The 16,424-nt window shown below is 41.2% G+C and overlaps 1 protein-coding gene and 1 pseudogene across 1 annotated transcript in view; one reads left to right on the forward strand and one right to left on the reverse strand.

Moving 5' to 3' along the window:
- The window catches only part of Sidt1 (SID1 transmembrane family member 1), a 129,471-nt gene that overhangs the window by 17,593 nt on the left and 95,454 nt on the right, over window positions 1-16,424 (reverse strand). The window contains exons 11-18 of the mRNA XM_008846986.2: window positions 14,860-14,931; window positions 12,782-12,927; window positions 11,990-12,063; window positions 10,792-10,858; window positions 7,268-7,341; window positions 5,333-5,456; window positions 5,011-5,128; window positions 2,181-2,317 (exon numbers count right to left, since the gene is read on the reverse strand). Coding sequence (XP_008845208.1) covers window positions 2,181-2,317; window positions 5,011-5,128; window positions 5,333-5,456; window positions 7,268-7,341; window positions 10,792-10,858; window positions 11,990-12,063; window positions 12,782-12,927; window positions 14,860-14,931 — 812 coding nt within the window. The remainder of the gene's footprint in view (window positions 1-2,180; window positions 2,318-5,010; window positions 5,129-5,332; window positions 5,457-7,267; window positions 7,342-10,791; window positions 10,859-11,989; window positions 12,064-12,781; window positions 12,928-14,859; window positions 14,932-16,424) is intronic.
- Window positions 6,098-6,489, forward strand: LOC108491488 (annotated as a pseudogene).

Genomic DNA, 16,424 nt, shown 5'->3' on the forward strand with positions numbered 1-16,424 from the left:
AGTAGAGGAAGGATTATGGGGAGGTATAATTAACACAAAAGATCATTGAAAAAGCCATATGGAAACTTACTACAGAAGAAGCTTTCAGACACAGACACAGACACACACACACAGACACAGACACAGACACAGACACACACACACACACACACAAACACAAAGGGAGTTTAAATGGAGTTATCCAGTAACAGGGGAACAATGCCTCCCCAGACACAATAGGTTATCAAATAAAAAGCCAAGTGCCAGGTATAGGTTTCCTCTTTTTAAGTTGTCAGTGGCACCCAAAGACCTACTCCTCAAACATTACAGGCTGTTGTCATTCCCTTTGCTTACCTTCCAGACTTGATGATAAGACCCTAGTGCTGAAGGTACTACATACTTGAGTCATAGGACATAGAGAAATCAGGCTGGTACCATCCGTATTAGGTAGATTTCGTAGTGGTGGAAGATTTCTATTCTATTCTATTCTATTCTATTCTATTCTATTCTATTCTATAGTCCCTGTGCATGCTACCTGAAGAGGAAAGTAATCAACAGTCTTACTTAGCAGTGAACCCTGTGAGATACAGTAATGACTGGCCTGGGAAGATACGCCCATTGGTGTAAAAGTGGCATGAATGTGTGGGAATAACTAAGCACTTTCTCATTGGATTTAAAGCCCACTCCACAAGATGGAATCCATGCCTGGTACTGTTAACTGGGCCCAAAATTCACTCGTGGTTGGTTAGGTTACAGGCCCTAGGGGAGAATCTAGTACTATTATTCTGCTAAATGGATATACTAATAAACTACCCCCTAAATTCTTTATGCCCATATATTAGTGCATCTCTCAACCCTCATCAGAGATGTTTCTTTTTATAGTAGATGCTGGTTAATACAGAGATCCACAACTGATCAATGTGCAGAGAATAAGAGATTGTGGAGTGCTTAGTTCTAAATGGGACATCTATATCATATCTTCTTTCTCCAAAGCTCAGGGATCATCATGGAAGATGGGGTGGAAAGACCAAGAATCAGAGGGAGTAGATGTCTGTAGCAAAACAGCATTTGCTGAACATGACAGTTCAGTTGCACATATGAAACCACAGTGGCTGGAGCTGCATCTACAACACGTGCACGAGATTAAGCCAGCCAAAATCCCAACATGGATGGGGGAGAGGCTCATGAAGTCCCACCCTTCTCCTAAGAACTACTGGAAATTGAGAGCTACTTGGGGAGGGACAATCAGGTTTCTTCAGGGATGTAGGCTCTGAGAGGCTACCCATTCTCCAGCAGATAGCCCCACACCCATGCACATACAGTGGATATTTTTTTAAAAAGAACAAATGAAGTTGGGAAGGAAAATGGTGGAGGTAAAGGGGAGGAATTAGAGGGGAGGGAATGGGAGGGTGGATTTGATCAAAACATTATATGCGTGTATGAATATTTGACTAGTAATAATCATATATATAGAAATTAAAGACACGTGCAAACATCTAAGTGTTAGTAGCATTAAAATTGTAGGAAACAGGATATTTTAAAATGAAATGGAAATCTTTTTTTGTTTGTTTCAAAGTTTCAGTGTCAGTTTTTGCATGCCATCGCCCCCAAGATCTTCTTTAAAGGGTAAAAACGCATTCAATTTTATGTCTTACAGGGTTTATACTGAGTTCAATATTGTACGACTGTATTAATTCAACTGTGAACCTAAAAATTTACAGCCACTTTTGAAAGAGATGTATTCTTGCTCTGGAAATTGTTACTGAATATGTTAAAGCTGTAATTAAACGCTTCTTCTAAAAATTAAATAAATAAATAATAAGAGAGAAAAAAGAAAAAAAGAAAATAATTTCAAATGAAAAATGAATATTAAAATATTTTTTTAAAAGTCATGGAGTTGAGAGGGGGTATGGGGAGGATCTTGGAGGAACTGGAGGTGGGGAGTAGGAGCAGAATACAATTAAAATATACAATAGTATGCATATGTAAAAATTCTCAAAGAATAAGTACAAAATATTATATTAAAAGAAATCATCTGCTAAACAACTGAGCCAGAGAGCCATGAACCAAGCCCATGATGAGAATGTGTGACAAGCCAAGGACTATGGCTAATCCAAACCCAGCAAAGACACAAGCAACAACAACAACAAAGTGTCCCAAGAAGATGCTTTTCCAGAGCCAGACACAAGGAGAGGACCCACCACTCCAAGGACTGTAAGCATGATGACCACGGCGAAGGAGGCGTAGGCAGAGTAGGCGCTGGCGTTGATGTCGGGGTGGCGGGTCTGATAGAGCTTCAGCATGCAGAGGCCGGCGATCATGTACATGAAGGAGGTGTCTGAAGACCCGAAGGAGGAGGAGCCAAGACAAGAAGTTCAGTAGGTGACTGACAGGTGACACTCTAGATTTTTCTTCAGCTTCTGAGGCACCCCCTGCCTTTAGTCACTAGAGTATTTGCTGCTGTGGGGGTGGGGGGGTCTCCAATACAACAGTCCCCCAGGCACATTGTCGAGGAAGAACCTATAAACTCATTTATAACCCTTCCCTTCCCCATTCAAGTATGTGCTGGGTTTATAAAGAAAAAACACCAAACAGGGAAAATAAACAGTTACTCCATTGCAAGGATATTTCCACTTTAAACCTGATATTCGATAATTGTGACAAAAGACTCTTTAATGGTGATAGTTTAGGCAGGGTGACAATTAGATGAGTGTCAGGTGGGTCTGGGAAGCTGTTTTCAGTACTCTGAAATATAGCCACCTTCACTACTGCACCTATATGCATAACCTTATAGCCTCCTAATGGAAAACAGCTGTATATTCACTATAACTCAGCTGTATTACAGTTATAGAAACTCAAAGCAAAACAGTGAGAGGCCCCCATTACTCAAAACTTCAGCAAAAATTTAAATGTGTGACTGGTAAATGTTAATGTTGATGTGGGGGTATAAAAGCTCTCACACAGTTAGTGAAAGTGGGAATTAAAACTCAGAAAGAAATTTGTTAGTTTCTGGCAAAACAGAGGACGCACACAAGCCAGGTGATTCAAAACTCTTACCTATAGGTACCCCAGGGGATCTCCCTCACATCTTAAAGAGAGATATGTCTAAGAAAGGTTTTGTAGCACTGGATGGAATAGTGAAGTATCAGCAATACCTAAGTGTTCAATGAAGGAGGTGATAAATTCGATACATTTTGTAATAGAATACGATAGTGATTGAAAATGAATGAACCTATGTTCTTGATTAAATTTTGATAAGTGTTGGGTATTGAATGAAAAATTGTGCAGGACACAGTGTGGTAAATGAATACTAATTTATCACAACTGTAGTAAAAATACAAAAGCAAAATAGAAGAAATATCAAATAAGTCCTGGTTTCTGTCTCTGCAGGGGAAGGAGGGTTGCTTGAAAGGGTTCAAAATAGGTTAAAAGTGGTTAAACTTTACCATAGTTTTTTTGTTCTAAAAAGTAGATCTAAGGCAAACATTTAGAAGCATCAATTCTTTATTCTGGGCAGCAAATGACCTTATTTGCTGTAGTTTTGTTTATTAAAAATGTTTTTTAGGAGCTGAAGAGATGGCTCAGTGGTTAAGAGCACTGGTTGCTCTTACAAAGGACCCAGGTTCAGTTCCCCTCACCCACATGGTGGCTAATAACTATCTCTAAGTCCAGTTCTAGGGGATCCCATGCCCTCTTCTGGCCTCCTTGGGCATTGCATGACAGAGGAGCAGTCACATTCATACAGGCAAAACACTCATACACATAAAATAAAATAAAATTTAAATTTAAAAATTAAACCTGACAAAATGTCTGTGGTGTTCTAACAGTTGGGGATCAGAGAACAAACTATTTTAAAATCATTATCTTTGAGTGTGGGGAGCATTGCACAGCTCTTATTTTTAATTTTTTTGTTTCTTTGAGATATATGTAGCCCACACAAGCCATGAACTAGAGCTCCTCCTATTTCAACCTCCCTCTGTGCTGGAATTACTGGTACACACCACAATCCTGCTCTTCTTCCTTGGTAATATTTCAGGACTGACTGTTATCTACCTCCTTTTAAATTCAGAAACATACATCTTCCCAGTTTCTTGGTTTCAGAAAAGTTTTTACCCAACTCTTAGCTCCAGGGATGGGACCACTTGGAGCCAAGAATTGGGTAAAAGGTCCAAAGGTAATCCCATCTCCTTTGCTGATTGGTGTAGCCACCTAGGCCTGAGCTGACCAGCAACCAGGGAACATTATTCTGTGTTTTTTATTTGCTTGTTTGTTTGAGACAAAGTCTCACTATGTAGCCCTGGATGGCCTGGAACTCACTATGTAGAATAGGCTGACCTTGAACTCACAGAGATCTGTCTGCTTCTACCTCCCAAGTGCTGGGATCAAAGACATGCACCACCATACTTGGCCAATTCTGGGGTTTCTTATAAGATGTTTTCTTGGTCTAAGTAGAGGTTTCTATAAGCCAACCTGAAATCTCTTCTGGAACTGGAGATGGAGACCTGAAGCCAGGATCTGCTTTGGCTACTTTTGGTCACTATGAACAAGTTAGGCTCAGGATAAAGCCAGCACACTAGCTGGGTACATACATACAAGGGGTCAGATGGAGAGATGGAGCCAGAGCCACCAGGGAAGCCTGCCACAAGCTTTCTCTCTTTCTCTGCCTTCCAGACATGTGATTATTTAGTCTACTCTAAATTGGATTTTCCAATACTTTTCTTCCAGAGTGGTCTAACTGCACAACTAGATAAGTTACAGGAAAAGGAATCTAAAGGTGGCGATGCTTAGCCCATTCTCTGATTTTGTGACTCTCCATGGCATCAGCATTAGATGGAAGTGCTTTCTAGTCTAAAAGATGATCTGAGAGAAAAAAAGGGTACAACATACAGAAGCCGTGTTCGATGGCAAGATATACTCAGATCATTTCAGCTTTCCCCAAGTGCCTTGAGAATATGAATTTAATGCTTGGAAGGGTCCCAGCACAAGATTCCTGCAACTCAAATCTATGTTGCTGATATAAATTCTAATTACCGAACTGGAAGTTGGAGTAATTAGGGCAGACATGGTAACAAGCACTGAGCACACCTTCCATCATCAGTGCGATGCCCATAGCATAGAAGAGACCAAAGTGTTTGGGAATCCCATACTCCTGAAAAGAGGAGAAAGGGTTGTTAACAGAAAGACACACTACTAGTGACATGTGGAACCTGGAAGCCCAAATGTTGGCCTCAAGTGGCTCATTATGCAGTTTATCATCACACCATCAAGCCAAGTGTCCCTCCCCCTCTGCGGACCTGCTTGGAATCTTGGTCCTTCCCAGCTCCTACCTTTGATCTGCCTACTTTCTCCTCACCATAGCAAAGATGTCCTTAGCTTCCAGGGCTCTTCGATGGAGAAGGTCTCGGCGCAAGACTATCAGCAGGAAGAGGAAGCCCAGGAGCACGTGGCCCAGGTTACTGAGAATATTATTGAAGGCACTGTAGGGACAATGAGAAATCATAAGTATGAAAACAATCATGAGGACTCAGAGAATGAGTGTGAAAATGTGTGCGTGAACTCAGCATTCAGTGTTTTTCATCACTAACCTTTCCCTAGGATTTCAGGGCTGAACCATCACCAGAAATCCCCTTTAATTTAGCTCCTTGACTTGAAGATGCTTACTTGGCTTAATGAGGCTGTTTCCTCTCAGGAATGCCCATGCAACATCCCTGCTTGATCTTCTCTTGTTCTGATGACCCTGGCCAAGCATGAGTCCTGAGAAAAAGCTGTCCCAGAGATGGACAAGCATTTTAGTAGCTACACTATGGGAGTGAACTCTCACTGGTAGACCCACATTATGTGTCAATATTCAGCTTTCCAGCTGTGAATTTCAGATAAACATAGATAACAGACAACAGCTCTATTTCAGGAACTCAAAGCTAGTTCTGTCCTAGAGAAGGAACTCAGGTTCCTACCTCCTAGGCTAATACTCTTTCTCACCATGTTCTGATGGTTTTAGAATAGCCAGGTCTGGAGACAAACTCTGGCATCATTTAACAAGGAAGGGACCTGAATTCAGCAGGTCCTTACCTGTCTATGCCTAAATATCTTCGTCTAAAAATGAATGTAATGGCTTTTAGGCTGGGGATGGTGTTTACAGGCATTCAGAATGGTCCAGCATTTGACATACTGTTGTAGACTTTCCTACAACACAGCCTCTAACAAAACTAGGCTGTTCTGGACCCCTGGTAACACGATTGTTTACCTTTATACCAAGAAGGTTGGGAAAGCACCAAAATCTGCGTGTGGTGTGTGCCCAGGCAGACTTTGAGGGGGGCGTGCTATGAGACCTACCATCCTCATGAGATTATCCAAAAAAAAAAACACGTCAGCAGGGCCTACGGTGGTTCTATGTGTGTTAAATGTGTTCGTGACAGGATCAAGAGTGCTTTCCTTTCCTTATTGAGGAGCAAAAAATTGTTGTGAAATTGTTGAAGGCACAAGCACAGAGTCAGAAAGCAAAATAACCATGAGCTTTTTTTTTTTTTTTTTTTTTTTTTTTGGTCTTTTTGAGACACAGTCTCCCTGTAGCCCCAGCTGTCCTGGAACTTGCTATGTAGACCAGGCCGGCCTGGAATTCACAGAGACCTGCCTGCCTCTGCCTCCCAAGTGCTGGGATTAAAGGCGTGTACCACCACGCCCGGCTTTTTTAAGTAATAAAAACTACAGCTTGTTCTATGGAAAAAAATGAAGGTAATGATAACATCTACCTCATGAGGCTCTGTGATTGAATGGGACAAGGAGGTCGCCTATATCCATAGGCATCTGCCACCATAGCCAGGGACCTGACTTTCAAAAACCTCACTGCCCGTGCCTCTGCAGGTTAGTCTTAGGAAAGTTGCCTGGGGCCCTCCCTCACACAGGGAAAAGATAAGCATACCTGGTATACCCTGAGAGCTTCCCTCAGCTGGTTTTTTGGTTTTCTTGTTTGTTTGGGGTTTGTTTGTTTGTTTGTTTTGTGTGTGTTTGTATGTGTGTGTGTTTTAAAAAACTGGAGCAATGGGCTAGAGAGATGGCTCAGAGGTTAAGAGCACTGATTCCTCTTACAGAGGAACTGATGATCTCTTCTGACTTTCGCAAACACTGTACGACATGAGTGCATTTATATACATGCAGGCAATATGCTCATACACATAAGAAAAATTAAAAATAATAAATAAAATATTTTAAAAACTCAAAAAAACCTGAAGTCATATTAGACAGAAAAGATTCTCTAATGCTTCATGAGGAATGAGAGAGCTTGGTTTACCTCAGGACGCCCAAGGGGTGAGCACAGAGGAAATTGTAGTAACAGATGTCCTGGTTGCCAGTGACATTTACCACCTGTAAAATCAAGTGAGAGAAGAGGAAATGAGGCTTCTCTCTAGCGGCTGAGACTGCCTGAAGTCACAAAGAGCAGAAATGGCTCACAGGGATGCTTTGTCAGTGGTTAAAAATGTAATCCCTCATATGTGGATCCTAGAACCACTCTGATAAATAAGAATGCGACCAGACATAACGACAGGAACCAGGATAATGGAAAGGAAACAGGGAGGTAAAGGAAAAGAAATAACCTGAAAGAGAGGAACAATAGGAAGCAGGCCTTAATAAGGGAGATATGGATAAAAATTGGGTTAGTTTAAGGGGGGGGGGAGGGAAGGGTATACAAGGAAACTAGTGGATAAAGGGAAAGAAGGAGCTCAAGAGAGGATGGAGAAAGGGAAAAGGAGGTTAGCAAGGAGGAAAGGGGGGAAGTGGGGGCACCTTAAGAGGGAAAACCATGATGGAGGGGTGAGACAATGTGAGAGATAAACAATGCCTAGCTAGTTTTGAAAACCAGAGAGAACCATATTACTCCTACAACCTACTGATAAATTATACATAGTTGATCAAGAAATATATGTCTAGGTAAGGTTTATCTGAGAACAACTGGTCTTTGCCTAGGATTTATCTACATGACACACAGTAATTAAAAATACCAGACTGGTGGAACTAACCTTCTTGAGGTCTATAATAATTTGGTCAGAGGGACATGAAGGACACTTTTTGCTCCTTGCCCTCCTAGGTCGACTAGTTCCAGGGGACTATGAGCATCTCTCAAAATGTCCTATAATAGTGGTGGGTCACCTGTCCTCTTGATCAAGGAGGCTGAGGAGACCCCACCAGATGGACTTGAACCAGTGTCCAGTCTATAAAGAGGAGAGTCAACACAGAGGAATAATTTCCTCCATGCTTCTGAGCGAAGCCAACCATGGTGGAACAGGACCTTTGATTTATCTTCACATAGGCGGAACTGGTAAAAGAAAGGAGCCAGGGCTCCTCCCAAGCCCATGTGACCCCTGAGGAACAGATCCTCAAACGATCTTAAGAGTAAAGGGTTTATCTGGACCAACTGTGTGGCCTTAAACATCCAAAAGGAAAGTATAACCAAAGATTAAAGGGGGCAATAATTTCATAAGAGTCCATATGTATAGCTAAAGGCTACATAACCAGCAACAATGCCAGACAGGAGATACCTTCCTTTGAGTTGTTGACCAGGGTGGCCCAAGAGACTCCCAGACAGTGCCCAGCATAGAACTGGGAAATTGAACAACAGACCCCAATCTTATCCAAAGGAATATTGACAACTGATTACCACTAGATGAGGAACAGCTGACCCTCCTAAAACAAAGACCTCTAGATAGGCTGACTAGATTCACCAGAAGGGCAAGTAGTGGGGAATGGCTGGGGGTGCCGACAACGCAGCAGACAGTACCAGGGATATCAGAGTATAATGGCTCTAGTGGGGGGAGGGAGGTTATGGGAGGGTGCTACCTGGGAAGTAGGTGTACAAAAAAAGTTCTTCAAAGCATAAAAATTTGCTCCTTAATAATCACTAGATATGAAAAACATTACCATTGGAATCTATCTGATTACTTTATATCCATGCTCATATGCCAAGGAGCTCAGAAAGTAACCAACTGTGACTAGTAATAATCAGATATATAGAGATTAGAAACGCATATGCATCTTAGTGTTAATTGTATTAAAAATTAATTTTTCTGAATGAAACTGTGTATTTTAATAATGAAATGGAAATCTTTTTCAAAGTTTAAAACCTCATTTAATTTTATGTCTTATAGGGTTTATATGGAGTACAATATTGTATAACTGTAGACCTAAAAATTTACAGCCAATTTTGAAAGAGAAGCACCTTAGCTCTGGAAATTGTTATTGAATATGTCAATGCTGTTGTAATGAAATGCCTCTTCTAATTATGTGGTTATTAAATAAATAATTTTAAAAAGTAATCCGTGGTCCTTCTCAGAGGGATGGATCATGATTGTTACAAAGCAGTCACATGTTTCCTATAATGCTGGCAGCTTGTTTTAGCTAAAAATATTCTGTGCACTCGATTGAGTAGCCTCAAAATGAAATTCAACTAAATGTGAGTCCTTTGTCATCATGATAAAAGGGCTATGAATAATGCTTACATTTGGGACCTGCCTTTTAAGTCTGTCTTTCTATGTCCTATTTCTTAGGTTAGTGCTGGGAAGATATGGAGCTTCTCCCTCTTCTAAGTGGAAAGGATACCATGGAGCAGGTCAGTGAGGAAGTATGTGTTTTGCTTTCTATAGCTATCCCCTTCTTCATCAAGAACCTAGTCAAATCATAGTAAGTTGTAGCTCTGACAATGTTCCCATGTATACAGAGAATATTTCAACTATAAACAGTGGTGTTCAAACCTCAAAAAGCCGTTGGCCTTTATATGTAACAGGTATGAATGGACTAAGTATTTTTAGATCATTAGCTCTCAGACTTGGCTGTACATAGGAATCATAAAGGACTTAAACATTACTAACACTTGGTTCCACCTTCTGAGATGCTGATTTACTTGGTGTGGGCTACGATTTGGACTCTGGGATTGTTAAAGTGCCCTACGTGATTTTAATGCACAGCAAAGTTTGTGAGACACTGCATAAAACACCCTTAGCCTTGTGCCATTCTAAGTGGGCTTTTTCAAGTCTCATAACTTCTAGAGAACTTATACTTGGAGATCTGGACCCCAAATCAAATTCCTGCATCAGTAAGCTGGATCCTAGGGTTCTAAGAAGGAGAAGTGAGCATTCTCAAGATGTCTTAGTATCATATTCTTCATGTGATCTTGAATTTTTGTTGTTGTTTTAATATTTTGTTAGTTTCATGAAACTTTTATAAAAAAAATCCTCAATGAGAAGGCACAGGCTAAATTGGACATCTGATTTCTTTCATCCAGTCTGGAGCTTTTATTTTATATTTTGAGATAGTCTCATGTAGTGCAGGCTGGCCTTGCACTCATTATTTGCTGAGATAACCTTTAACCTCTCATCCTCTTACTTTCATCTCCCTATGGCTGGAATGCACCACCACGCCCAGTTTACGTGGTGCTGGGGGTTGAACCCAGCCAGAGCTTTGTGCATGCTAGGCAGCACTCTGCCAACAGAGCTTCCATCCCAGCCTGCTAGTCTGGAACTTTATCTGTGCCACTTATTGTTTCCCGATGATCATCAGAAAGCTCAGAATGGTAAATAATGGATGCCACTGATAAATACTATGACTGAATGATTTTATGTTGGTAAACAAAACAGTAAAAGGTCCCAGGTCCTTCTGTGATCAAACAATTGGAAATACATTGAAAAATTGGAATCCAAATGGGAAATAAATTATTTTTTTATTAATATTTGAACTGATCCCAAGCTAAACTTTTCTCCTTAAGTCAGAGTAAAGACTTGCTCTGTGGATGGAAGCTGGGATTCTAGATGGAGCAGTACTTACTGTCTGGTAGGTGATGACCAGCTGGATCACAGGCAGTGCATAAAACACAGCTATGGTGATGATGTTCCTATAGCAGAAAGAACCGGAAATAGGAGTTTCCAATATAATGGTGGAATCCTCGCTCAGTTTTAAAGAATACTTCTACCCCATAAATCCATAGTTAGCTTGCAAAAGCAACTAGAAGTTGATGATTTAGTTCCTGTCTTTCCAGTCTGCTTCTCCCTTTCTTTGCATTTGGACACTTGGTAGACAGTATCTTGGTCAAAGGGGGAGAGAGAGAAGTAAATACAACTTGCCTTAGTTACTACTATTGGTTTTGTTATGGCAGAGAACCCTGGCACTATTAACTGACTTTTTTATTTATGTATTTATTTATTTATTTGTTTGTTTATTGTATTTGAGACAAAGTCTCCTTATGCAGCCCTAACTGGCCTGGAACTTGTTATGTAGGCCAAGTTGATCTTAAATTTACCCAACTGAATTGATATACTTGAAACAGATGATTGGCACCCAACAAAAATAGTGTTTTTCTTTGTATAACCCTTTGTAAAAGAATGTAAAATCTATTTTTTGCATAACCACATTATCCCTTTAGGATACTGTTTGATTAAACACCATCAGAGTGCAAGTAACAGATGAGGGGTCAACATACAGAGGCTGGAGCTCTCTTAAATAACACTTAGATCCAAAATGATGGTCCAGCTATAGGATTCCATGTGATCCTGCTGTCTCTGGATTTCCTCTAATATATGCATCCAAGAAGATATATTCTTCAGAAGCAAAAATGATGCTACAAGATCACAGCTAGCCTGGAGGTTTCAGAGTGGGGGGAGCGGGGTGGATGGGACCGTAGGCAGCTCAGCCTCCTGGGTAGGTCCACGAGTATGGCAATCACATGTCCTTTTTGTTACAAGTTGGTTGCATCATCATTGATATCTGTGCCCTGTTAAACACTAATCCCTTGTGATGTAAGTGGTTGTAGCTTTTACAAAGAAAAAATTAAATATAAAGAATCTAAGGGCTGAGATATAGCTCAGTGGTAGAGTATTTGCCTTGCCTATCATGTATGTGGTCCTGGGTTTGAGCTCTAGCATTGCAATACATACATACATGCATACATACATACATACGTACGTACATTAATTTAAGTAGTTCAATACTTTTAAGGAAACCGTGGTCCCACTTGTCATCTACTTACCAAAAATAAATCTTATATTTTTTGCTGACAATTCTCCGGTCTTTCCTAGATAGATCTGACAGGTAAAGGAACATCTAAAATACCAATAAAAAGAGAATGCAAAACTGTAATTGACCTTTCTTGAATAAAATACAAAGGAGAGCTTTAGAGTTTTAAATTTAATCCTCAGTAGAGATTAAAATTATTCAGCAAGACTTTTCTGTTAACTTTGCTTTTCCCAGGATACCGTGATGAAAACACTACTGTTTGTACCGGTATACCAAAGATTTGGCTAAAGTGGGAAGCCTATTGAGTATTAAACACTTCACACATCTCAAATATTGACTTCTTGGCTTTCAGACCTGCCCAGTTCGTAGTTCTTGAATTACATACGATTGAAACTGTGGTTTACATTCATATCTTCGCTCAGGTAAAACACAATATGTTAAATATATGCTAAAAAGAGATGGTTTTTACTCCTGAAGGATATTATGCACAGAAACAGGGTGTTTCCCAGAGAAGCCCTTAGGTGAAGCTCTACCATTTGGTTGGATACTTTCTCCTTTGATGTTCATAAACACTCGAGGTACTGAGAGTATTTATGCCTTGTTCTCTTCCATTCTTCCCCACAAGAAGAAAAGTGCTAATGGACAGAGTATTGCCTTTAGTCTTCAGTTACATTTTCTCTAAACCCTCTGGGAAATTTGACTTCCCCTGAAGGAAAAATACTGAGAAAATTGAGGGATTGATCAAGTTTATTCCACTACTGAAGTCTTTTCCTTTTCAGAAACTATGGCCTGGCAGGGTTGGTACCTTGGTCCGAATGACATTTTTGTCACTCTCTATGTCTGGCATGGTGTCGAAGTCACTCTCTTCCACAGAGCTGTCTGTGTCTGAGTGGCATGGCTGCCCACCATCAGAGGAAGACATCTGCCTTCCAGGACTGGAGCTTGACTCATCTGAAAGAGAAAACTCATCTGCCATTAAAAGCCAAGAGCAAAGCGGGGTGTGGTGGCACACACCTTTAATCCCACCACTCCAGAGGCAGAGGCAGGTGGATCTCTGTGAGTTTGAGGCCATCCTGGTCTGCACAGTGAGTTCCAAACCAATCTGGTCTCCATAGTGAGTTTTAGGTCAGCCGGGGCTATACAGTAGGTCCCTGTCTCAAAAAACCAACCAACCAACCAACCAACCAACCAATCAAATAACCAACCAACCCACCAATCTACCAAACAAACAAACAAACAACAAACAAAAACCAAGAACAGCCTGTGGAGCCCATTTCTCTGAAAAAAAAAAAAAAAGCGCATTCCTGACGCATTTCAGAAAATACCATGTTGGTCCAAACTAATTCTTTACTCATAAGACACATTCTTTCTCTCCTGCCTTCTCAGTGGACTTCCTATTTTATGTTTAACTTGTCAATTTTTAGGGCCAAATACATGTTGCAATAAAAGGGTATCTGCTCTGTTAATATCTGGATGCAAAAATAACATTATGCTTATTTTTCATGTTTCATATTTTAAAACATGAACACAAATATGTAAGTGCACACATGCACAGTTATTTGCAGCATCTATCACACATATATGGAAGCACATATCCACCAGCTATACGTTTCTCACAGATAAAGTATTTATATCAAGAAAACCCCCACATGCCATTTCTATGATTACATAATGAAAACAATATTCTTGGGAGGGATTCTTCTGTTCCCATGAATGCTTCCCGGAGCAGATGGGTTCTGTACAGCTTGAGCACAAGAGCTGAGCCTACCTTCCACTTTATTTCTTCGGTTCAGATGGTTAAAAAAAATCCTGTTCTCACAGAACTAAAAATAAGTAGCCTACACCGAGCCCACATGCTCAAAGTTACAGAATTATAGAGCAGGAGAGCAGGACTCCTAGTCCTCTGTGGACATCTGAAGAAGCCTCATTCACAGCGCCCTGGAAGGAGCTGGCGGCCAATGTGGCCCTACCCTACAAGACAGGTATCGGGGAATTCTGTTCCTTTTAGGTGAGGAAATGAACTCTGGGTTTCCAAGTGACTGACTGGGTGGCAGTGTGCAGGCTCATTGTGAACTTCACCCTCCTATTCAGCTACAGCTGTGTTCACCTGCAGCACTCCTTACTCTTTAGATGCCCTTAGCCACTGAAACCTGAGAATGAAACAGCTGGTCGATTGATGGTGGCTGGCTGTGACATGTCTTTCAAGCCCTAAACTCAGGCTGGGTATGAAAACATCCTCATGGGGCTGGTGAGATGGCTCAGAGGGTAGAGAAACTTGTGTGTAGGCCTGAGATCTGAGTTCAATCCCTGGGTCCCACAAAATGGCAGGAGAGAACCAATCCTAGAGAGTTATTCTCTAACTTCAGCACAGGTGAGACACACACACACACACAAATTAAATAAATAAATAAATAAATAAATAAATAATATTTTTGAAGCCCCCAAGGGACCAGCAAGATCACTCAGTGAGTAAAGATGCTTACTTCCAAGGCTGCTGACCTGAGTTTAATCCCTGGGATCCTCATAGTGGAAGGAGAGAAGGGACTCCTGTAAGCCCTCCTCCCAAATAAATTAATTAAATGTAATTTTAAATATATTATAAAAAATTCCCCCTGGGGGTCTTGGAAGTTGCTGGTAACTACTGTGGGGATTCTGCCCAAGTGTAGTGAGCAGATCCAAGAAACAGAACAATAGAACTGTAGAAAGTGGAGCTGGAAGGAACTTTCCAGATTATCTCACCAATTCATCTTCTACATGAAAGAACAGCTTCACCAGGAGCTGGCTTGCCCATGCTCCAGTGACTAGCAGCTGGAGGGTCCTTTGCACACTAATCTCTGGTGAAAAAGGAAAGAGATCCACCGAAGGACTCATGGTAGGAAATACCTATTGCTCCATAATTGCTCCCTTCAGGTGTGCTGGCAGCGATGGGATGTGACACGGCCATATTTCCAGAGCCTGCAGCAAAACCAAAACAAAGCAGAGGGAAATGTTTTATGTTTTATGCTCAGCTGATGAAACAAAACAACTTAACTCAAAGTAGATGAAATCACTAAACCACAGTATTTCAAATCTGATTTTCTGTTCATGCTAATTCAGGAATCATCAAACTGTGGTTGGCAGGCCAAACCTAGCTTACCACCTCTGTCTATATATCCCTTAAATGAAGAATTGATTTTAAATTTCCTAATTTTGGGAGAAAAATCAAGAGAAGTACAATATTTCATAGGTAGGTAAAATTTACATGAAATATAATTTTTTATATTTACGAATAAAGTTTTATTGAAATAGAGTCACACTCATTCAGGTACAAATATGGTTGCTCTTGTGCTATAAGAACACATATGAGTAGCCACAACTTAGACTGTATAGCCCCCAAATCCTAATGTATTTACCATTCAACCCTTCACAAGAAAAATTAGCCTGATTCCTTGATAGGTTGGCAGCATCATAGGAAGAAAGGACCCTGAATTGGAATCACTGTACAGAGTGCCACACTGAACAGAGACTGCAGAAGTACTGGTTTATTATTAAAGTATACAAGGAGCACCCTAACATGGGTAAAACACAAGCGACTGCATTCACCAGAGCACTAAGTGATGAGCATAGGAATTGAAGGTGTGGAGGAAGATGAGGGATCCTTATTCTGAGGGCTATTAGGGAGGTAGACTAGGTATATCTGTTGTTAGTGAGTTGTTGACAGGTTGAAATACATTCTAACATTTCCAGTGAAGTGCAGGACTCCTAATAACAAGAACAGTGACGCCCTTTCTCTGAGAGTGGAGAGGTGTCTCTGGGGTTATCCATTTCATGTGACAGAGAAAAATATCTCCACTTTTTTCATGCTTTCAAATTTTATCTTGAAACATCAGAAATAATCAATTGGAGAAATAGTACTTAATTTGGTAACCAAAGCATGCAGCAGCATTTCTTGATCTGCATATAACAGCTCTCTGCCCAAAGTGAAGCATAAGTATAAAAGTTACTTCCTCGACTACTATCCTCAGGCCTCTTGGGGTAAGTCTACAGCGCAGCTCTCGGCGCCGGGACTCCCTAAGCCTCATTCACCCTTCCACCCCACCCCCCACCCCCCTGCCCCCCCGCCTGGCATTCTATACTCTAGCTTGGACCCTGTGCCATTCCTAGTCTTGGGGCCCCAGACACCTGGGGAACCAATACTGCTTCCTGATCCTTTTCACCTAGACCAACTTAGTGCCTTCCTTGGGCTCCAAGAGCACTGCGTCTGGACCTGGCACCACCCTCACCTCTCTCTGCTTCCCAGAACCTGCACCACCGGCTAACTCTCCTAACCTGCTCTCCTATCCTCAGGCCACTTGGGCCAAGTCTATCGCAGAGCCCTCCGCGCCTTGACTCCCCCAACCTCATTCACCCTTCCATCTCCCCCACTGTTCTCTACTCCTAGTTTGGGCACTGCACCATTCCTAGTTTTG

The sequence above is a fragment of the Nannospalax galili genome, unplaced genomic scaffold, assembly GCF_000622305.1.
Source record: "Nannospalax galili isolate Female #2095 unplaced genomic scaffold, S.galili_v1.0 scaffold743, whole genome shotgun sequence".
NCBI lineage: Eukaryota > Metazoa > Chordata > Mammalia > Rodentia > Spalacidae > Nannospalax > Nannospalax galili.